We start from the raw sequence: 22968 nt of genomic DNA on the forward strand, positions 1-22968 counted from the left end.
ATTAGATTGATACTATAATAAATAAAATACCTACCTATCTACGTCCCTAAAAATGACACAAAAAGTTATATTTATAATTTAACTGTAAGCATTTTGGTATATAATAGTATTCAATAGAAAATGTTGCATAAAAACAACAGATTGACATCATATACTATCCTGTCGTGTAAATGTCACATCGGCCATTTTGAATGGATCTGGACTTACGACCGTTTTGCTTACGACCGTTTTGTCGGAACGGAACCCGGTCTTAACTTGGACGTTACCTGTGCTACAGGCGGAACCCTGTAGAAGTAGTGCATAATCCCAGCCCCAACTAGCGCATTAAAATGTCGTGTACCTTATACGTATTTGGAAAAGTTTTATATATTTATATAATATATTTGGACAACGTCTTCCCTTATAATGCAATAATATTATAATACAAAATCTTACAGTAATTAATTCCATTATATGGGTGTGGAGTTGTATGAGCTTGAAATGAGGGCGGCTGTCCAAAATACAATGCAATGCATACATATTGGTTTAAATAGCGCTTTAACAACAGTTGAAGCTGGAACAAAGCGCTAACATGGAAAAAAGGCAAATGCTGCTCCCTTGTGGAAGGGAAAAACATAGCCAGAGGTCATGGCCAGCACTTGAACCAGCTAAATGAACCCTAGCTTTCACCCAATGGAAACACAAACAACTGCATATATTAAGAGATGAGGTCAAGTCAGTGAGAGTTTTAAAAGGCGGTTATAAATGAAATGTATTATTATTATTATTATTATTATTATTATTATATGGTTCTAATCTTTATCCCAGTCGGTATTTCAAGTGCTAACCGATGTCATTTCATGATCGACATCATTGAACTGGGGAGAAATTACGAACATCAATCTTGGTCTAAAAAAATGCAGCGTGATGACTTCAGAATACACACATGAAGTACTGTATGTATTCTCTTTTCCAGATCGAGTTCAGTCCACTGCAGCACTATCCTTATCTTCCGGATCCCAGAGATCCAAAGATTAAAGGTCAACTTTTGTCTTCCTCTGGAGTGGATTACATGTCGGATGCTTAATAGACCACCAAATCAAAGTCAAGACCCAGGGGTCAAATCTGGCCCACCACATCATTTTATTCGGCCTTTGAAAGCAGATCTAGCCTGTGAAATTCCATGCTCAGCTATCCAGCTAGCTAACTAGCTCGCTAACTCGTGATCGAGCTAGCTATCTTGCTATCTTGCTAACTAGTGATTGAGCTAGCTAGCTAGCTAGATCACTATCAATCGATCTAGCTCGCTCGCTAACAATCAAGCTTGCTGGATAGCTCGCTAACTACTGATTGAGCTAGCTAACTAGCTTGCTAACTAGTGATCGAGCTAACCAGCTGGCTCACTAAATAGCAATCGAGCTAGCTACCTAACTATTGATGGAGCTAGTTAGCTATATAACTAACTAGCGACCGAGTGAGCTGGATAGCTAGCTTACTATCGATCGAGCTAGCTAGCTAGATCACTAACTGGCGATCGAGCTAGCTAGCTAGATCACTAACCAGCAAATGAGCTAGCCCACTCACTAGCTAGCGATCGATGGAGCTAGCTAGCGCACTAACTAGCAATCAAGTGAGCTAGATAGCTTACAAACTAGCGATCGAAATCTATCTAGTTTGCTAACTAGCGATCGCGTTAGCTAGCTAGCTCGCTTAATAGCAATCAAGCTAGCTAGCTAGCTATTTTTCTTATCAACTAGCTGGTTAATCCTTTACATCACAGGTGTCAAAGTCAAGGCCCGCGGCCACATCATTTGATACGGCCCGCGAAAACAAATCAAACTTGGGAAATTTGACAATTCTTGCTAAAGTCCAAGCTACAATTTCCCATGGTCGTATCTCAACCAGGATCAATGATCAATTGCCCCGTTTGCTTGCTTTGTCGCGATGTTTCCAAAGACCTCGTGGATCGTGACTTTTTCTTTGATCCTTAGATGCGACCGGTTTAACGGGTCTGAGGGTAACCCTGGCCGAGTTGGGCGATGTGCCACGTCAACCGGGCAGGTCTCTCAGTCGCTTTTTCGCCCTGAAGGAGATGAAAGTGATGGGCAGCTGCATGTGTCACGGACATGCCAGTCATTGCTTGCTGGAGGCCGCCAATAAGGTTGGATTCCCCTTGCTTTTCATTCAACTATTAACTCATTCACTGCCATTCACAAATGTATTCGCAAATTGAAAAAAAAGTGTTCGGGTTTTGTTTTTTCGTGTTTGGGTGACGGTGAAGCGCTGGCCTCTGGCAATGTTTTCTCTTTTCCACAAGGGGGAAGCATGTCCCTTTTTTCCATGTTAGCGCTTTGCTCCAGTTTTAGCTGTTGTTAAAGCGCGACCCAAACCAATATGTATGGACTGGTAACATCAGACTTACAAACGTTCCAACCAAATGGTCCTAAGTCAAAATCCATTCAAAATGTTGAAAACTAGCTGGCTATCTATTAGCTGTCTCGCTGGCTGGCTGTAAGCTGTCTAGTTGGCTAGCTGTTGGCTATCTGGCTATCTATTCACTCTTTATTTGCTATCCATTAGCTAGCTATCTAGCTATTAGCTGTCTAGCTGACTGGCTGTAAACTGTCTAGCTGGCTCGCTGTTGGCTATCTGTCTATCCATTAGCTATTTATTTGCTATCCATTAGCTAGCTTTCTGTCTATTTGAGTTACTTCGAGGTTGAGTGAATGCTGCGCATGTGGCTGCCACTGCTCACCCACAGAAAAACTTAGCCTGTGACTGTAAAGTGAGCTTGAGAGTTTTGAAAGGCGCTTATAAATGGAATGTATTATTATTATTATTAATAGAGACTCAGACGCTAAATTACTTGCGAACCATCCAACCCCCCTCCCCCAACCCCTTCTGGTGCCACCACACGGTAGATTGCTGTGCGAGAGTGACATGCTGGCTGGACAAAACTGTCGTTCCCGGCCTGCTAGCGCGTTGCGGTGCCAGGCGTAGAATTAACATTTTGGCATTTTGAAAATAGGGTCTGGAGGTCGTGGTCATGTATGTAAGTATGGGTGGTTGGAAGTCGCATGTTACCTGTATTGTATTGTATTGTATTTTGGACATCTGCCCTCATTTCAAGCTCATATAACTCCAGACCCGTATCATTTAGGAATTAACTCTTTTTTTCTCATGAAATAAGAGAGTCTAAGGTTTCTAACACTGTACTGAATGTTGATGTCGTCCTAAAATTGAATATTCTGTGGGTCCTGCAATTCGAGTGACAATGACAAAAACCCTGGCACTGGACTGGACACATTTTTGCACACTGTCTGGCAGTGAACGAGTGAATAACATTGATTGGCAGATCGACCAGTGTTGTGATCTGCTAACCTTTAACAAGCGAGCATAAATGAAAGTGAGTAATGTGATGACGACCTGCAGGTGAGCCCGCAGTGCGACTGCCAGCACAACACCGCCGGTGTGAACTGTGAACGCTGTGATGAGCTCTACAACGATCTACCCTGGAGACCCGCTGAGGAAAGCAACACGCACACCTGCAAACGTACGTAAGAGGCTAGCTCACAAGCCCAAAGTCATTTTATACTCCTATGTATAGCTTTCTATTAGCTATCTATTAGCTAACTGTCCGGCTATCTGGCCTGCCATCTATTAGTTATATGGCTAGTTGTCTAGCTGTCTAACTGGCTATCTATTAGGTCTCTATTAGCTATATACAGTAAAGTCTCGTTATATCGATATTCAAGGGAGTCCGAAAAATATCGATATAACCGGGACTATCGATATATCCGATCCTGCGCCGAACTGCATTAAACAAAAGCCGCCAAAAGAGGGCAGCCAAGCGCCATATAAGAAACGGAGCTGGCCATTAGCTCCCTTTTTTTTTGGGTGAGAGATGTTCCCCCAATGTTGCCTCAAAATGGCACATATAATTCTTTAATGATTGTAAACATGTATGCTTTAATCTTCAGAACTACAGTGTATTTGAAACATATTCATAACTGGATGTGTAACAAGAAAGCATATTATCCGAATCTGAAGCCATTGTTTGGATTCACAAGCAATGCAAGACATCTTGGCGTGAAGTCATTTTTATTTGCATTTGAATAAAAAGTGACATCGGCTGTCCTTTAATACACAGTATGGAATGTTAATAATTTTCAAAATCATCGCGCTTCAGCAGACAAAACAAGAAACATTGTTGCAAAAAACGATTGCATTCATATACAGTACAGTGGGCATGTACATAACACAACAGGGAAACTGCAACGCTTACATCTTACTGTATTATGTATACAATTTTAAAAAGTCATCAATCTTCTTCTGCTTCCCATTTTTACCTTTTAACACAAACACTTCAATCTCGTCTGCTACACACGAGCTAGCGTCTGAAAATGAAAATGGCTCTGCTACACGGGTGCTGGGCACGTAACCAAGTCACCTGACCAAGTCGACCAATGGCGCGACTGATGGCGTGACACGTAACCAAGACACGTGACCAAGTTGTCCAATGGCGCGACCGATGGCGTGTCACGTGACAAAGATACACGGGCAAGTCGACCAATAGCGCGACCGATTGCGGCTCATGTGACCAAGTCGACAAATGGCGCGACCGATGGCGGCTCACGTAACAAGACACGTGACCAAGTTGACCAATGGCGCGACGGATATATCGATATAAACAACAAAAATGGCCGGCGGGGGATGAAAAGGAGCACCGTAATAACCGGATTATCGTAATAACCGGGTATCGTACTAAACGGTACTAATTATACATAAAAAGACTGGAAATGTGCAAGGGAAATGAAAATAGTATCGTAATAAGCGGTACTATCGATATAACCGATATCGATATAACGAGACTTTACTGTATTTGTTATCTATTAGCTAACTGGCCGCCTAGCTAGGTATCTGATCAGCTATCTATTAGTTACATAGCTAGTTGTCTAGCTGTCTAGCTGGCTATCTATTGGCTAAATATTATCTTGCTATGTACTGTATTTGATTTACTTCTGGGTTGAGTGAACGCTGGAGCGTGTGACTGCCGCTGCTCACCCACAGAAAAAAAACTTCTCCTGTGACTGAAAAGTGACCTTGAGTGTTTCGAAAAGCGCTTGCTTACAAATGAAATGTATTACACATATTATTATTAATTGTTGTAACAAAAACAGATAGAAAGCTAACTAATAGATAGCCAACAGATAGCTAATAGCTAAGCAGATAGATTGCTGCCTATCTAATAGATAGCCAATTGGTTCAGACTCCAGTATTCATTGTGTATGTTGAGCCCCAAGTAGCTTGTGTTCCTCTTTCTGGACCCCAGGTTGCGAGTGCAACAACCACGCCCAGCGGTGTCGTTTTGACCAAGCTTTGTACGAAGCTAGCGGCCGACGAAGCGGAGGTGTATGTGAAGGATGTTTGCACCACACAACAGGACTGCACTGCGACCAGTGCATCCCTGGCTACCAGCCCAACCCCAACAGCCAAATGGATCGTCCCGATGCTTGTATTCGTAAGTCGGGATGGAGGAGGGGCGGGGGGCTGATTTTAAAATGAAATGTTCACAGTTGAGTTTTTCTGAATTCTAAACAAGACTTTATTTGGGGAAAAGGTTTCTTCAGTCGCCATCTGTACTTCTTTGGAGGTGTTGGACGTTTCGTTCCTCATCTGAAGAGCTTAGTCAGCGAACTAAGGTTGTGCTGGTAACTCTAAAGTTGAGGCTTTGAAAGAGGAGTCAAAGCGGCCATTTTTGTAAAACAGCAAAACCCTTCACTAAATCGCCAGTACAGTACACAGGTAGACTACATTTTGTGTCAACGGCGCCATCTAAAGGAAATCAGTGGCTGCAAAGTAGTGGTTGGTGAGAGTGTAGCCAGACAGCATAGGTTGCTGGTGTGTAGGATGACGCTGGCAGTGAGGAAGATGAAGAAACCAAAGGCTGAAGTGAGGACAAAATGGTGGAAGTTGAAAAAGGAAGTGTTGCAGGAGGTAAGACAAGGACTGGGTGGGCAAGAGGTCCTTCCAGATGACTGGCAAACTACAGCGAACATAATCAGAGACACAGGTCGGAACGTATTCGGTATATCGAGTGGAAGAAAGGTAGATAAGGAGACTTGGTGGTGGAATGGGGAGGTGCAGGAGTGTATACAGAGAAAGAGGTTAGCAAAGAAGAAGTGGGACACTGAAAGGACGGACGAGATTACTTCTATTGTCCTGCCGGATTATGGGGTTTACAACTGACCTGAGTGCCCCCATTTCCTCTGGCATGAGGCAAGCAGGCCAGTCGTAGTCATCAGTGTAGCCTCAGGGAATGGTCCTCTGCTCCCCCCAACCTTAGAGCAGGGACCTAGCATAGCAGAGGTCTGGCACCGCCACCTCTGGACAGTAGGGATACATATGTAAAAAGGGCGAGAGCTGCCAGCAAATGTTAGTTCACTGACGAAGCCTCTTGGATAAGAAGCGAAACGTCCGACACCTTCAAAAAGTACAGATGACGGCTGAAGAAACCTTCTCATCGATGGACCACTCCTGTACGACTGAGAGCTTACACAGACATGTTGGTTTAAGGTTTCATTTAGACCGTGCTTACAATAGGTACTTAAGTCATTACCACATAGGCTTAGTCATTCTAATGAGGTGATAAGAGAGCGAGTGGTGCAATCTCTGTTGGTCATAGACATAATCAGACAGGACAAAAGAGGTAATCATATTGGCTTCAGGGAGTCGTCCACTGCTCCCCCCCAACCGTAGGGCTGGGACCTATCAGAGCAGAGGTCTGGCACTGCCACCTCTGTCCATTAGGGATATAGGATCGCGGTTACCACCACGACTTTAGTTCGCTGGCGATGACGAGCCAAATGTCCAACACCTTCAAAGATGACGGCTGAAGAAACCTTTTCCTCGATGGACAACTCCTGTACCACAGAGAGCCTACACAGACGTAGTACTGTCTCTTGCATGGATTTTGTGCGGTTTCTCTTTATTTGCGCATTGTCCTCTAGGTTGCGTCTGCAATGCGGAAGGGACGGAGAACGGTGGGCGATGCGATGACAATACAGGCTTGTGTCAGTGTAAAATGAATGTGGAAGGGCCACGCTGCGATCGTTGCAAAAGTGGCTATTATGGTCTTTCGGCATCCAATCCTCTGGGTTGCACAAGTGAGTCGACTGATTTCTTCACTAGTTATCAACAACACATAGTGGCGGGCCATGGATGTCACTCCTAGTAGTGCTCCTTCCTTTTGTTACTTAGTCATTACATGTACAGTGATACCTGATCTTACGAACGCTTTAGTTTACGAACTTTTCGCCTTACGAACATTAAATTTGCAAGACTATAATCTTGGCATCCGAACTAGTTTTCGGGAAACACACGGAGCGCCACGGTGGCTGCCGGACTAGTTTTCCACACCCACTTCCTTTGAGTGCAGACGTGGTTTGTTATCGAGTGTAAATCTTTTGCTATTATGGGAGCGAAAAAGACCCCACCACAGGCTAGTGTTAAACCGAAGAGTACACAAAAGACAATGACAGTTGAGCAGAAGAAGCAGAGCATCAAAAAATACCAACGAGGTGTGTGTTTTTGTGACTCAGTGTCCCAGTACCAGTACGCTAAGTCGACCATTGCTACGTGTGGCTAAGCGTGTTTCTGTGTTGTCTAAGCAACGGTCTCAGGCAATAGAAAAGGCTGACAAACTTCTGTTGATTTGGATTAACGAAAATCAGCTTGCAGGGGACAGTGTGAGTGACGGCAACTTCACTCGGATATCATCAAGAGGCAACTACATCAACGACCATCACAAAGGCTACCCAGCTAGCTATCTATTTACTATCTATTTGCTGTCTATTGGCTATCTGGCTAGCTAGCTCGCTATCTAGCTCACTATCTATTAGCTAGCTAGTTAGCTAGTTATCTATTAGCTAGCTAGCTTGCTTTTGACTGTAATAATAATAATAATAATAATAATAATAATGCATTTCATTAATAAGCGGCTTTCAAAACTGTAAAGTGACCTTGCGAGCTTTGAAAGGCGCTTAGAAATTAAATGTATTATTATTATTATTATTATTATTATTATTATTAAAGGTCAACAAAATGACTTTATTATACAGTGCAGTTTATTTCTTTCATTACAATCCAATAGCACATTTATTATACTTAAAATAAGGTATATTTTTGTGTGATTTTAAGGCTTATGACGGAGAAAATTGTCTTTTATGAGGACCTGGGAACGGACTATTCTCATTTTAATGGTTTCTTATGGGAAATAAATATTTGGCAGACTCACTTTACGTCTTATACACACTTTCTGGGAACCAATTAAATTCATAAACCGAGGTATCACTGTACTGTAATCTGTAATCTGTTTGTCGGGAATGTAATTATTTCTCGCTGCCCACCCTCACTACCCTACCCCTTTTCTTCTCTCCAGAGTGTTTGTGTTTTCCGCAGGGATCCCAGTCAGACATTTGCGATTCAGTGACTGGCCAGTGTCCTTGTCGGCTGCACTTCCATGGCCTGACTTGTGAATCTTGCGCAAGAGGCTACTGGAAAGCGCCACAGTTCCAGCACTGTGAACTCTGCAACTGTGACCCCACCAGGTCCCTCAGCGATACTTGTGACCAGGTCTGACCTACAATGCTCTTGTTCCTACCGTAAAAATGGGATCACCTGATATGAAGTATAAGGCTGATTCCTCTAATTGACAAGGATTTCCTATAAAAAGTCATGCATGAGTGGAGAAATAATAATAATAATACATTTCATTTTAAGCGCCTTTCAAAGCTCTCAAGGACACTTAACAGTCACAGATAAGCATAGGTAATAATTGATCAAATACAATCACGAATATCTCTCCTCTGACTCACAGAATATAATTATTCTGGGAGACTTCAACATTCACATAGACAATCCACCTATTCCGCTAACAATTGACTTCACTTCTTCCCTTGATAGCCTTCAGCCAACTTGTGGACGTCCCTACGCATATAAAAGGTCACACACTTGACCTGATATGCTACTCTGGTTTGACTCCATTCAATTGCACAGCTGTTGAACTCCCAATAACACACCATTATCTCATTACTTGTAATATTTCCATCACACTCTCCACCACCAAAACACCCTTTCGTAACATCAACCCGGAAATGACTGTTCCTGACTAATGGGTCTAGGTAGCTTTATAGCCTTGAATAGATCCATCCATTTTCCAGACCGCTTGATCCTCATTGACTTTTGTTTATGTCAACAGTAGTAAAAAATAAGTCTTTTCTCTTTGTCTTTACCCTACAATAGCTATCTGACTGGCTGGCTAGTAGTCTAGCTGGCTAGCTATTCGCTATCTCTATCTATTAGTTATATGGCTATCTAACTAGCTGGCTACCTAGCTGGCTATCTATTTGCTCTATATTTTCTATCTATTTGCTATCTATTAGCTACCTGGCTGGCTGGCTAGCTATCTAACTGGCTCTCTATTAGTTATATAGCTGGCTAGCTACCTACCTGTGGCTAGCTACCACAGAAAAACTTCCCCTGTGTCTGAAAAGTGACCTTGAGTGTTTTGAAATGTATTATTATTATTATTATTATTATTATTATTATTATTATTATTATTATTATTATAAAGCCTTTTGTTGAAATGTTCTGTTTGTCTTTCTAGTTGTCAGGTCAGTGTCAATGTCGGCCAGGCTTTGGTGGCCTAAAATGTACCGATTGCCCAGCCAACACATACGGCGATCCTCTCATTGGCTGCAAGCGTAAGTCACTTTGTCTTGATATCTTCTGTGTGGTTTATCTTGTTCTGCCGTTAGCATAATTATAGTAACACAGAAACTGAAAAATAGTTCGACTATCAGGGGTTGATGTTTTGACATCCATTAATCTCGCGAAGCGACCTTCCGTATGCCGCAATCCTTGTTAGCCTGCTCGTGCCTCCATAGAAATGAATGGGGAAATGGCCTGGCCATTCAAATGAATGAAGGATGGCGCCCCTGGCGGCCAACTGCGGTACTTCAATCCCCTGGTAGCGCCGCCAATGTCTGTTTTTTATCTTTATTGCTATACAGGTAACATCCAAGTTACGACCGGCGCGATTTATGACCAACTGTACTGACGACCACGACCGCCAGACCCTTTTTTTTTAATTCTTTGCTTAAAAACAACAGATTGACATGGTATACGATCCTGTCGTGTAAACGTCACGCCGGCCATTTTGAATGGATTTCCACTTACGACCGTTTAACTTATCACCGTTTTGTCAGAACAGAACTCGGATGTTACCTGTATTTGAAGATATATGACAGATATGAAGAAACATTCTTATTATTTTCCATCGTATTTTATAAATCAAGTAGTTCTCATCATTTTTTTCAGGAATCTTCCATGTTTGAATGTTCTCTTTTCATTTGCTGTTCCCCAGCTTGTCTGTGTGACCCTGAAGGCACCCAAGTTTGTAACAAGCAGACGGGAAGCTGCTTGTGCCGTCCAGGCGTCACAGGCGCCCGATGTGATTCGTGCATGAGAGGACACTGCCACTCTTTCCCTCTTTGCAAGGCGTGCCCTGCTTGCTTCTTCTCTTTGGATACGCAGCGACAAAGCTTCAGTTTAGCCCTGGAGAAATTGACCTTGAAAATCCCTTCCGGTCCGGGAGCTTCTGGGGACCTTGGGAATTTGGAGCCCCGCATTCGAGCCCTTGAAAAGCGTCTGAATTTGATTCGGGCCTCGATCTCACTTCCTCCCACTTCTGTAAAACAGATTGATGATGCCCTGTTCCAACTCAACAAATTAAGGTGTGGAAATATTTCGATCAACCTCAATAGGTGTCCTGTAGTGATGTTTCGTTCGCGAACGTGCCGTTTTTTTGAGCCCGATCTCTGAAGTGAACCAAGAGAGCCGGTTCCTAACAAGGCGCCGCAAATGGGAGCCGACATTTTTTGTCCTCTATTCCCCGCCCCCGGTCTTCGGTTAAAGCCGCACGTGATTGGTTGATATCCGTGGTAGAGGAGGGTGGGGAGAATTACAGACACACGCAGCAGTGAGGGAAGGGGGTGAGGTAAAAAAAAGGTCAAAGTCAGCTTTATTGTCAAATATGCTAATATGCTAAAATGCGCGACATACAGCACAGATGGAATTAATGTCCTCTCGGAATCAGCGTGCAAGGCACTTAAGATGTGGTTACAAAAAGACAGACAATTGACAACCTACAATACATGTCATTTCTGAATGTCAAGTGAGGTAGTGTCGTATGTCGAGTGAGATAGTGTTGTATGTCAAGTCAGGTATTGTCGTATGTAAAGTGACGTAGCGTAGTAATGCAAAAACAAAGAAAAAAAAGGTTGAAGTGAGGTCTTGCAGAAACAAAAACGAAAAAAATAGAGTTAAGGTTGATAGTACAGCGTGTAACGTGTACTCAGAGTTCGGTGAGTGTGGCAGTGGGAAGGGGCAGGGGGGGCAGGGCTGGGAGGGAGTTGAGTCACCTGACTGCCTGGTGGCAGGTGGACAAATCATAGAAGTCATTTGAAGTGGTTTTACGAATTATGGACTCAACTTGTCCGGCGGCGTCGGTTGTCCTTTAAGACGTGTCACCGATGGTCCAGTTGGTTGAGGTGACCTACGCACATAAACTAATAGCCACTTCGTATATGCTCCAACAAATCCGGCAAATTGGCGTTTTCATGTTTATTATGTTTGTTAAAGTCATTATACGTGCCTTTGCACGCTGGGTCAGAGAGGACAGTCCTTTCATCTGCGCTGTATGTCACGCATATTAGCATATTTTACGATAAAGCTGACTTGGACTTTGAACAAACATGTTCAAAGCGAATACGAATGCTTAAATTCACTCACTTTGTTCCTTTTGACTCCCAGGGACCAAGTGGACAAAGTCAACAATGGCCTCTCTACTCTACCACCAAAACCTGATCCGAGCAAAGAGCTTGACAGACTTCAGGACCTACTGGACAGCCTCAATGGAGACTACAATAACAAGAAAGATGCCATGAAGAACACAATCAATCCCAGCAATACAGGTCAGTGATGAAAAAAAACAACTCAGTCGGACATGTTCTTTTATCGTCCATCTCGAACTGCTTCGAAAGCAGATGGGGTGAAAAGCATATGTGGCTGCCGCTGTTCACCCACATAAAAACTGATCCAGTGACTGTAAAGTGACCTTGAGAGTTTTGAAAGGCACTTACAAATCAAATGGATTATTATTATTATTATTATTATTATTATTATTATTATTATTATTATTATTATTATTATTATTATTATTATTATTATTATTATTATTTCGTCTGTGTAAGCTCTCAGTCGTACAGGAGTGGTCCATAATAATAAGAAACCTATTCTTCTTCTTCTTCTTCTTCTTCTTCTTCTTCTTCTTCTTCTTCTTCTTCTTCTTCTTCTTCTTCTTCTTATTATTATTATTATTATTATTATTATTATTATTATTATTATTATTATTATTATTAATACATTACATTTTAAGCGCATTTCAAGGTCACTTTACAGTCACAGGATAGGTTTTTCTGTGGGTGAGCAGCGGCAGACACACGCGCCAGCGTTCACTCAACCAGGAAGTAACTCCAATAGATAGAAAGCTAACTAGTTAGCTGATAGATAGCTAATAATAATAATGATAATGATAATAATAATAATAATAATAATACTGATAATAATAATAATAATAATAATAATAATAATAATAATAATAATAATAATAATAATAATACTTTTCTAAGCGCCTTTCAAAACTCTCAAGGTCACTTTACAGTCACTGAATCAGTTTTTCTGTGGGTGAGTAGCAGCAGCCACATGCGCCAGCGTTCACTCAACAAGGAAGTAACTCAAATAGATAGAAAGCTAGCTAGCTAGTAGATAACTAACAAATAGCCAGCCAGCTAGCTAACAGATAGATAATAGACAGCCAGCTAACCAGCTAGGCAGCGAATAGATAGCTAGCTAGCCGGATAGATAGCAAACAGATAGCCAGCCAGCTAGATACCTAGCTTGGAAACCAGCAAGAGCTCGCTTTGCAACAACTGGAGACATGGATGTGTTGACAGCAAGCAAGAATGCTTTATTGTTTGTTGCAGGACTTTCGTCGTCCGGCTTATTATTATTATTATTATTATTATTATTATTATTATTATGAAAGTGGAGTTTTTCTGTCTTTCAGGTGCTTTCAATACCATCAAAAATGCCTACGGAGAGTCCGCAGATGCCGGAAAGAAAGTGGACACCAGCAAAAAAACCGTCAAGGAATCAGCTGACGTCAGAGAAGATACTTTAGATCTTCAGGAAAAAGAATATCCAAACAATACTCCAGAGGTCAACAAAATCAACCAGAGCATGGCATCCCGCCCAGACCTCACTCCTGTTGCAAAAAAGGTAGCCTCTTTGTTGTATGAAACAGGAGAGGATCAGAGCTTCTATTTCAGCAGTGGATCAGGGACGTCATGGTGAAATTTGTACGTCTGCTACAAGCTAAATGTTGAAAGTAAACACAAATCTGTAGCATCCATTGATGAAAGAGATTGTCTCACATCTCCTGTCCCATGTAAATCCGCTTCAATTCCAAGCCGACACATCCAAATATACGTTTCACATTTTCAGGAAAGTCCATTTTCGTCTCTGTTAATGAGAAATGTTGAAAATGTGTTTAACGGTCCCTCCGTTATGCGACCCGCTATGATGGAATTTAAATAAGAGCTATCTTGCTAACTGGCTATTTGCTAGATTGCTAACTGGCTATTTCCACCTACATAATATCAATTTCAGCCATTTAGCCGCCAAACTTGCTCCCACTCAACATTTTTCATTTTTATATTCTTTTCCCACATTCATCTCCTGCCTATTTAAAATCGAATACTCGTTTTATATTCTTCTCTTGTATTATTTATAATTTTACCTGATGGCTGGCTAGCTAGCTACTGGCTGTCTAGCTAGCTATTAGCTGGCTAGCTTTCTTAGATAGATAGATAGATAGATAGATAGATAGATAGATAGATAGATAGATAGATAGATAGATAGATAGGTAGATAGATGGGTAGGTAGGTATGTAGGTAGGTAGCTATTATTATTATTATTATTATTATTATTATTATTATTATTATTATTATTATTATTATTACAGTAAAGTCTCGTTATATCGATATCGGATATATCGATAGTCCCGGTTATATCAATATTTTTTCGGACTCCCTTGAATATCGATATAACGAGACTTTACTGTATTATTATTATTATTATTATTATTATTATTATTATTATTATTATTATTATTATTATTATTCTTTTCATTCGAGGAGCTTGATCTTGGTTTGAAGTCACTGACCATGGATCAAAAATATTTCTCCAGGTATGCGGCAGTGTTCGTTCCGAGCCGTGTACCCCACTTATGTGTGAGGGTGGGGACCTGTGCCCCCCTGAAGGAACTTTGCCCTGTGAGAAGGGCTCAACATGTGTCGGGGCCCTTCCTCTCGGCAAGAGGGCCGATGCCGATGTGAAGGATGTCAAAGATCGGCTGGAAAATCTCAGCAACAAGATCACGGAGGCCGCAGAGAAGGCACACACTCACACACACATATATATATATACACCCAAATATACACCCTTGTGCAAATTAATTGCACTATCCTGTTATTTTGGCATCAAAATGATTTTTTTTACATTTTTTGACAACTCAAATGATTGACATGTCCATTTTAGTCAGAAGTGTGTCCTCCCTTGTTCTTGATCACCTCAGCAATGGAATCCACCACATTTTGACAGTTGTTGATGGTGGAAGGGTCCCTGTACCAGGTCTGAAATTAGGGCTTTTTTGTGCTGTGCAATCTTTCTCACGCAGACGAATCTTGATTATTGACCAAAAATTCTCAATCGGGTTCAAGTCCGGTTAATTGCCATTACAGTAATGTCCTTCTATATCCATCTCGTTGAAGAAGAACTGATTTATAAGCCAAAACCCCTTCTTTTTATCCCTGACTGAAAGGGGAGGAGGACATGGTCATCCATCAATGATCCAATCAGAGGCCTGGCAAACAAGTCATTAGGGAATGTGCTTGCTCAAGTATATCAGACAGACTCCACCCCTATGATGGCAAACATTGTTCTGAACTTTTTGCAAGCTTTAGAATAATTTCAATCAGCAAACAGTCAAGATCACAGGGTGGTGCAATTAATTTGCACAAGGGTGTATGTTGAGTTGAGGACCTGGCTGCTGACAGTCGTTGCGATAACTGTTGTGGCTCAATATGACTTCACATCGAAGGCGCATCGGCATATAAGGCGCAGGGTTGAAGAAAATGGAGGCTATTGGGTACAGTGATACCTCCGTTTACGAACGCTTTAGCTCACAAACGTTTCGCCTCACGAACATTAAATTATTAATTAAAGTATATAGTCATGGCTGATGAACTAGTTTAGGGCAGAGGAACCAAACCACACAGCGCCACGGTGGGTGTCGGACTAGTTTTCTTTGAATGCAGACGTGGTTTGTTATCAAGTGTAGTACTTTTGCTATTATGGGAGCGAAAAAGACCCCACCACAGGCTAGTGTGAAGCCAAAGAGGACACAAAAGAAAATGACGGTCGAGCAGAAGAAGGAGATCATCAAAAAACACCAACGAGGTGTGCATTTGTCACGTCCGCTCGAGGAGTGACGAGGGACGAAGAAAGGTAACAAGGGGTGGATCCGAAATACACGGTGGGGTCGGTAAATTCAAGAAAGGTTTTTACTGAGATACATCAAGCAAACAGGAAATCAGGCAACCGAGTAGAACAGCGTAACAGACCTGCGTGCTGCTGGGTGACAGGGAACTACGGAAAATACACCGGCGCGGACCGAGCGAGAATGGGTGGCTTTTATAGGCAGAAGGCACAATTAATGGAATGAGAAATAGGTGAGTGAGTCCGGAGCAGTGAGGGGAGGGGCCCGCTCCTGGCGCAGAGGAGTATGTGACAGTGCCCCCCCCCCCCCCCCGCCCCCCAAAAATGGAGGCCCACCCGGGTTGGAGGGGTGAGCCAAATGGAATGCCCTGGTGAGAGATGGGTCGAGGATCCAGGAACGGGGAACCCACTGACGTTCTTCGGGCCCGTTGCCCTCCCACTCGAACAGGTATTGCAATCCCATGCCCATGCGCCTGGAGTCCACTATCTCCCGCACGGTATAGACAGGATCGCCGTCCACCATCCGGGGGGGGGGGGGGGGCGGAGCCAGGGGACTGGTCTCCACAGGCTTGAGGAGGGAGACATGGAAGACCGGGTGGATCCTCATCGTGGGTGGCAGCCGGAGCCTCACTGAGACCGGGCTGAGGATGGCCTCAATGGGGAAGAGACCAGAGAACCATGGACCCAGTTTGACCGATATCTCGGCCAACCGGAGGTCCCTCGTGGACAGCCATACATCCTGCCCGACCTGGTAAGTTGGTGCCTGGCAGCGACGACAATCCGCAATATGTTGGTTCCGGGATGTCGTGCGCGACACGGCGGCTCTGGTCTCCTTCAACACTCGATGGGCCCATCTCAGGTGGTGTTCGATGGACGGAACCTCCACCTGGCCCTCCTGGGTGGGGAACAATGGTGGCTGATAACCACAGGCGGACTTGAAAGGAGACCGACCTGTGGCTGTGGAGACCAGGGTGTTGTGTGCGTACTCCACCCACGGCAAGTGGAGAGCCCACGACGCAGGACAGTGGAGGCACACACACCGGAGAGCCGCTTCCAGGTCCTGGTTCTTGCGCTCCGTCTGGCCGTTGGTCTGGGGATGGTAGCCAGACGACAGGCTCGCCGACGCCCCTAGGGACCGACAGAAACGTTTCCATACCTTGGACACAAACTGCGGTCCCCGGTCCGACACGATGTCCGCCGGAATCCCGCCGAGACGGACGACGTGGTTAACCAGGAGTTGAGCCGTCTCAATGGCGGACGGCAACCTGGTTAACGGAATAAAGTGGGCCGACTTAGAGAAGCGGTCCACAACGGTGAGGACGACCGTCTTGCCACGGGACGGGGGGAGGCCCGTGATGAAGTCAACGGAAATATGTGACCAGGGTCGAAGGGAATCGGTAGCGGCTGGAGAAGTCCCGCTGGGGGTTGTGGGAGACCTTCCCACGAGCACAGGTGGGGCATGCTTTCACGAATTCCGTGATGTCCTTCCTGTACTCCGGCCACCAGACCCGCTGGGCGATGAGATAGATCGTCCTGTTGACCCCCGGGTGACAGGCGACCCTGGAGGCGTGTCCCCGGAGTAGCACTTCGGTGCGTAGAGTGGGGGGGACGAACAGACGATCCACCGGGCAACCCTTGGGGATAGGGTTAGCCCCCTGGGCCTCCTGAACCTTCCTCTCAACCTCCCACCGCCGGGCGCCCAGGATGTGTTGCGCCGGCAGGATGTTGGCGATGACTTCCTCTTTCTCTGCCGGCTCGTGAATGCGAGATAGGGCATCAGGCTTTGTGTTCTGCGACCCTGGGCAGTAGGTGAGAGTAAAGTTAAATCGCGTGAGGAACAGTGCCCATCGGGCCTGTCGTGAGTTGAGTCTCTTGGCGGACCAAATTTCTCCACTGTGAGACTAATAAAGGCAAATCCAATCCAAATGGCGGCCAGGTTCTTGTGATCGTTGTATACTGTGAAGGGGTGTTTGGCCCCTTCAAGCCAGTGTCTCCACTCCTGCAGCGCCAGGATGACCGCCAGCATTTCCCGGTTCCCCACGTCGTAGTTGGCTTCTGCGGGGCTGAATCGGCGGGAGAAGAAGTCGCATGAGTGGAGCTTCTGGTCGACCGGGGAGCGCTGGGATAGGACCGACCCCACCCTGGACTCCGATGCGTCAACCTCAACCGCGAACGCGAGTCGGGGTGACGTAAGACCGGAGGGTTGGAGAAGGCGTGACGGAGGCGGGTGTCCACCTGAATGGGACCTTGGTGGATGTGAGATTAGTAAGGGGGAGTGCCTTCTTACTATAACCGCCGATAAAGCGGCGGTAGAAGTTGGCAAACCCCAAAAATCGCTGGAGTTGTTTGCGCGTCGGGGTTTGGCCACTCTCCCACCGCTTTGGTCTTGGCGGGATTGGCCCATAGTTGCCCCTGCTCCACGACGAACCCCAGAAAAGACAGGGAGCGGACGTGGAACTCGCACTTCTGCCTTCACGTAGAGCCGGTTTTGCAGGAGCCGCGGCAGGACCCGTCGGACATGCTGCCGGTGTTCTTCTGTGGATTTAGAGAATATGAGGATGTCGTCTAAATACACAAAGACAAAAACATTGAGAAAGTCCCTGAGCACATCGTTGATGAGGTTTTGAAATACGGCGGGGGCATTGGTGAGTCCGAACGGCATCACCAGGTATTCAAAATGCCCCAAGAGCGTCTTGAATGCGGTCTTCCACTCGTCCCCCACTCTGATGCGAACCAGGTGGTATGCGCTACGCAAGTCCAATTTGGTGAAGATGGTAGCCGATTGGAGGGGCGCGAAGGCCGAATCCATGAGGGGGAGAGGGTATTTTTTGCGAATGGTGATGTCGTTCAGACCCCGATAGTCGACACACGGACGCAGAGACCTATCTTTATTTTCGATAAAGAAGAACCCTGCGCTGAGCGGAGAACGCGAGGGTCTGATAAGTCCCGCCGCAAAGGAAGAGTCAATGTATGTGCTCAGGGCTTCTTGTTCCGGGTATGAAATATGGTAGAGTCTGGAGTCCGGTAGTGGAGCCCCCGGCTGCAGTTCGATGGCGCAGTCATACGGTCGGTGGGGTGGCAGGGATTGCGCGCTGTCCTTACTGAACGCCTCCTGCAGATCATGCCAACAACGCGGCACGCCATCGAGGCAGATCTCTTTGGGTGCGCCGCGGGAGGGGTCTCGCCCTGCCGTAGCCGACCGTAGACAATTGGTCTAGCAGTAGGGGCTCCAACCCTTTATGGTGGAACCCTCCCACGAGATGGAAGGGTCATGAGTGCTGAGCCAAGGGAGGTCCAGCACGAGTGGCATGTTGCGGGAGGGCATGAGGAGGAAATGGCGGTGTTCGACCTGGTTACCTGATAACCGGAGTTTAAGGGGTGCGGTGATACGTGTTACCCGGGCTAATAGTCGGCCGTCAAGGTCCAGGATCTCCTTGGGGTTCTTAAGGTCCTCGATGCCACAACCCAATGTCTCTACCCCCGGGGTTGGCACGAGCGCCCCCGCTGCCCACCTGCATCGGCTCGGGGATCTCCTCCTGGCGTCGCGCCTGCTCGTTGATGTTGGGTGTGGTCGTCCGCTGCTCGTTTCCGGGTTCGTCGGACCGCTGGGTACCTTACTCCCGCCGCCGCTCCAGGAGGCGATGGTCCAGGCAGCATCTCGCTGAGGGTGGTGCCAGCGTCGCGGGTGGTCAGCTCGTCTTTGAGAGCGGCGCTCAGTCCGTGACGAAACACTCCTCTCAGCGCTCGATCGTTGTAGCCACTCCGGGCAGCCTGGATGCGGAAGTCGATGGAGTACTCAGCGGCCGAACGCGTTCCTTGTACACAGTCGTGAAGGAGTCCCGCAGCCTCGCACTCTATGACCGGGTGGTGGAACACTTGGCGAAGCTCGGCCACAAAGTCCGGGTAGGAACTGCAAAGTTCGGGCTGGGACTCCCGGACGGCCAACACCCAGGACTCGGCCTGACCACTTTAGCTTCATCGCTAACGAAGGCGGAGGGTTGTTATTCAAAAACCAGCGAGCACTGCATCAGGAATTGAGCACAGCGCCAGGGTTCGCCTTTGTAGCGTGAGGGGTGTGGCAGGGAGTGCTCGCGACTACTCATGGGGGGCAGGGCATGTCTCTACCTCCTGTAGGCATTGAGCCGGCAAGGACGCGATGTGGCGGTTCTCCTCGATAGCTTGCGCCAGCTAGCTCGAACGCTCCGCCTGAAGGGCTAAGGCGGATATGCGTTTGTCTCCACTGGCGAGATCCATTGTTGGCCGGTGTATTATGTCACGTCCGCTCGAGGAGTGGTGACTCGACTCGAGGGACGAAGAAAGGTAACAAGGGGTGGATCCGAAATACACGGTGGAGACGGTAAATTTAAGAAAGGTTTTTACTGAGACACATAAAGCAAACAGGAAATCAGGAATAGAACAGCGTAACAGACCTCCGTGCTGCTGGGTGACAGGGAACTACGGAGAATACACCAGCGCGGACCGAGCGGGAATGGGTGGCTTTTATAGGCAGAAGGCACAATTAATGGAATGAGAAACAGGTGAGTGAGTCCGGAGAGCCCCCCCCCCCCCCCCCCCCCAAAAAATGGAGGCCCACCCGGGTTGGAGGGGTGAGCCAAATGGAATGCCCTGGTGAGAGATGGGTCGAGGATCCAGGATGAGACAGGAGGGGAGGGGGACGCTCCTGGCGCTGAGGAGGATGTGACAGCATTTGTGTGACTTAGTGTCCCAGTCCCAGTCCCAGTATGCTAAATCAACCATTGCTACACGTGGCTAAGGGTGTTTCTGTGTTGTCTAAGCAACAGTTTCAGGCAATAGCAGAGGTTGAAAAACGTCTGTTGATTTGGATCGATGAAAAGCAGCTAGCAGGGGACATTCTGAGTGAGGGTATGATCGCCGAGAAAGCACGGCAACCTCACTCAGATATCATCAAGAGGCAACTACGTCAACGACCATCACAAAGGTCAATAAAATGACATTATTATATTTTTAGTTTATTTCTTTCATTACACACACATTTATTCTACATAAAGTAAGGTATATTTTGTGTAGTCTTAAGGCTTATTTTGTAGAAAATTATGGTTTATGGGGGCTTGGGAACGGATAATTCTCATTTTAATGGTTTATTATAGGAAATAAATGTTTGGCAGAATCACTTTTCGCCTTACACGCAGTTTCTGGAAACCAAGTTCATAAGCTGAGGTATCACTGTATATTTCATGATGTAATCCACGTTTTAATAACACCATTACAAGATGTAACCCAGGATCACATGACAATATGTTTAGTTAAACAGATGTACTTGTATTTTGACCGTGTTTTTAATCCACAGCTCCAAAACACTGAAGATGAGACCAATGGCATAAGACAGTCAACAGAGGATCTGTCTGACAAGATCAGGGAGGCCAGAAATGATCTAGAAGATGACCTGAATGAGGCAAAGGATGTTGTCAAAGAGCTCAAAGATTTCCTATCAGGTACAATTATTTGCCGTGTAACCTAATTTTGTATTTGTGATGAAGTACCCTCTTGCATACTGCAATGATGAAGTTGTTGTTATTATTATTATTATTATTATTATTATTATTATTATTAGTAGTAGTAGTAGTAGTAGTAGTAGTAGTAGTAGTAGTAGTAGTAGTAATAGTAGTAGTAGTAGTAGTTCTTGTTGTTGTTGTAGTATTAGTAGTAGTAGTAGTAGTAGTAGTAGTAGTAGTAGTAGTAGTGGTCATTGTAGTATTATTATTATTATTATTATTATTATTGTTATTATTATTATTCGTAGTAGTAATAGTAATGTAGCCACAAGGGGGCAAATGTAACCACAAGGGGGCACAAGCCAGTGTCTTATTGTGCCAGTCCCAAGCCCGTATAAATACAGAGGGTTGTGTCAGGAAGGGCATCCGACGTAAACATTTTTGCCAAAACAAATATGCGAATCAAACCTCTAAATCCCATACCGGATCGGTCGAGGCCCGGGTTAACAACGGCCGCCATTGGTACTGTTGACCTTCAGGGTGCCAGTGGAAAATTGACTACTTTTGGTCGAAGAAGGAGAGGAGGGAGGTGTGCCCGAAGAAAGAGAGAGAAATGGAATGCCAAAAGTATAGAACTATGAGTCGGAACTTCGAATGTAGGAACTATTACAGGTAAAGGTAGAGAGCTGGTTGACATGATGCAGAGAAGGAAGGTAGACATACTGTGTGTCTAGGAGACCAGGTGGAAACGGAGAAAGGCTAGAAGCTTAGGGTCAGGGTTTAAGTTGTTCTATCATGGTGAAGACAGAAAGAGAAATGGAGTTGGGGTTATCTTAAAAGAGGAGTTTGTTAGGAATGTCTTAGAAGTAAAAAGAGTATCAGATAGAATGATGAGTCTGAAGCTAGAAATTGAAGGCGTGATGTTCAATGTTGTTTGTGGGTATGCCCACAAGTAGGCTGGCGGAGAAGGAGAAATTGTGGTTGGACTTTGATGAAGTCATACAGAACATCCCGAGAAGTGAGAGGGTTGTAATTGGTGGAGACTTCAATGGACATGTTGGCGCAGGAAACAAAGATGATGAGGAGGTGATGGGCAGGTTTGGACTCCAGATGAGGAACGCTGAAGGACAGATGGTGGTTGACTTTGCTAAGAGAATGCAAATGGCTTTTGTGAATACTTTCTTTCAGAAGAGACAGGAACATAGGGTGACATATAAGAGTGGAGACAGAAGTACACAGGTAGACTACATTTTGGGTCAACGGCGCCATATAAAGGAAATCAGTGACTGCAAAGTAGTGGTTGGTGAGAGTGTAGCCAGACAGCATAGGTTGCTGGTGTGTAGGATGACGCTGGCAGTGAGGAAGATGAAGAAACCAAAGGCTGAAGTGAGGACAAAATGGTGGAAGTTGAAAAAGGAAGAATGTTGCATGACATTTAGGAAGGAGGTAAGACAAGCACTGGTTTGGCAAGAGGTTCCAGATGACTGGCAAACTACAGCGAACATAATCAGAGACAGGTCGGAAAACACTTGGTGTATCGAGTGGAAGAAAGGTAGATAAGGAGACTTGGTGGTGGAATGGGGAGGTGCAGGAGTGTATACAGAGAAAGGTTAGCAAAGAAGAAGTGGGACAGTGAGAGGACGGAGGAGAGTAGACAGCAGTACAAGGACATGCAGCGCACGGTTAAAGTAAAGGTGGCAAATGCCAAACAAGAGGCCTATGATGACTTGTATGCTCGGCTGGACAGCAAGGAAGGTGAGACTGATCTTTACAGGCTGGCGACACAGAGAGACAAAGACGGTAAGGACCTGCAGCAGGTTCGGGTAATTAAAGA

The 22968-nt window shown here is 45.3% G+C and overlaps 2 protein-coding genes across 2 annotated transcripts in view; one reads left to right on the forward strand and one right to left on the reverse strand.

Moving 5' to 3' along the window:
* lamb3 (laminin subunit beta 3) overlaps positions 1-22968 on the forward strand; it is a 43004-nt gene that overhangs the window by 10171 nt on the left and 9865 nt on the right. Inside the window, exons 7-18 of the mRNA XM_089009769.1 lie at positions 956-1019; positions 1971-2140; positions 3412-3532; positions 5312-5500; positions 6990-7145; positions 8420-8613; positions 9647-9743; positions 10406-10775; positions 11854-12014; positions 13169-13380; positions 14351-14557; positions 20990-21134. Of these exons, the coding sequence (XP_088865895.1) occupies positions 956-1019; positions 1971-2140; positions 3412-3532; positions 5312-5500; positions 6990-7145; positions 8420-8613; positions 9647-9743; positions 10406-10775; positions 11854-12014; positions 13169-13380; positions 14351-14557; positions 20990-21134 (2086 nt within the window). The remainder of the gene's footprint in view (positions 1-955; positions 1020-1970; positions 2141-3411; positions 3533-5311; positions 5501-6989; positions 7146-8419; positions 8614-9646; positions 9744-10405; positions 10776-11853; positions 12015-13168; positions 13381-14350; positions 14558-20989; positions 21135-22968) is intronic.
* Positions 15875-17112, reverse strand: LOC148890915 (uncharacterized). The gene has a single exon (XM_089010669.1). It carries the CDS (start codon positions 16265-16267, stop codon positions 15875-15877), a length of 393 nt encoding a protein of 130 aa, XP_088866795.1. The 5' UTR covers positions 16268-17112.

Source organism: Hippocampus bargibanti, linkage group LG12, assembly GCF_051943395.1.
Source record: "Hippocampus bargibanti isolate YZ-2025 linkage group LG12, ASM5194339v1, whole genome shotgun sequence".
In the NCBI taxonomy this organism is placed as follows: Eukaryota; Metazoa; Chordata; class Actinopteri; order Syngnathiformes; family Syngnathidae; genus Hippocampus; species Hippocampus bargibanti.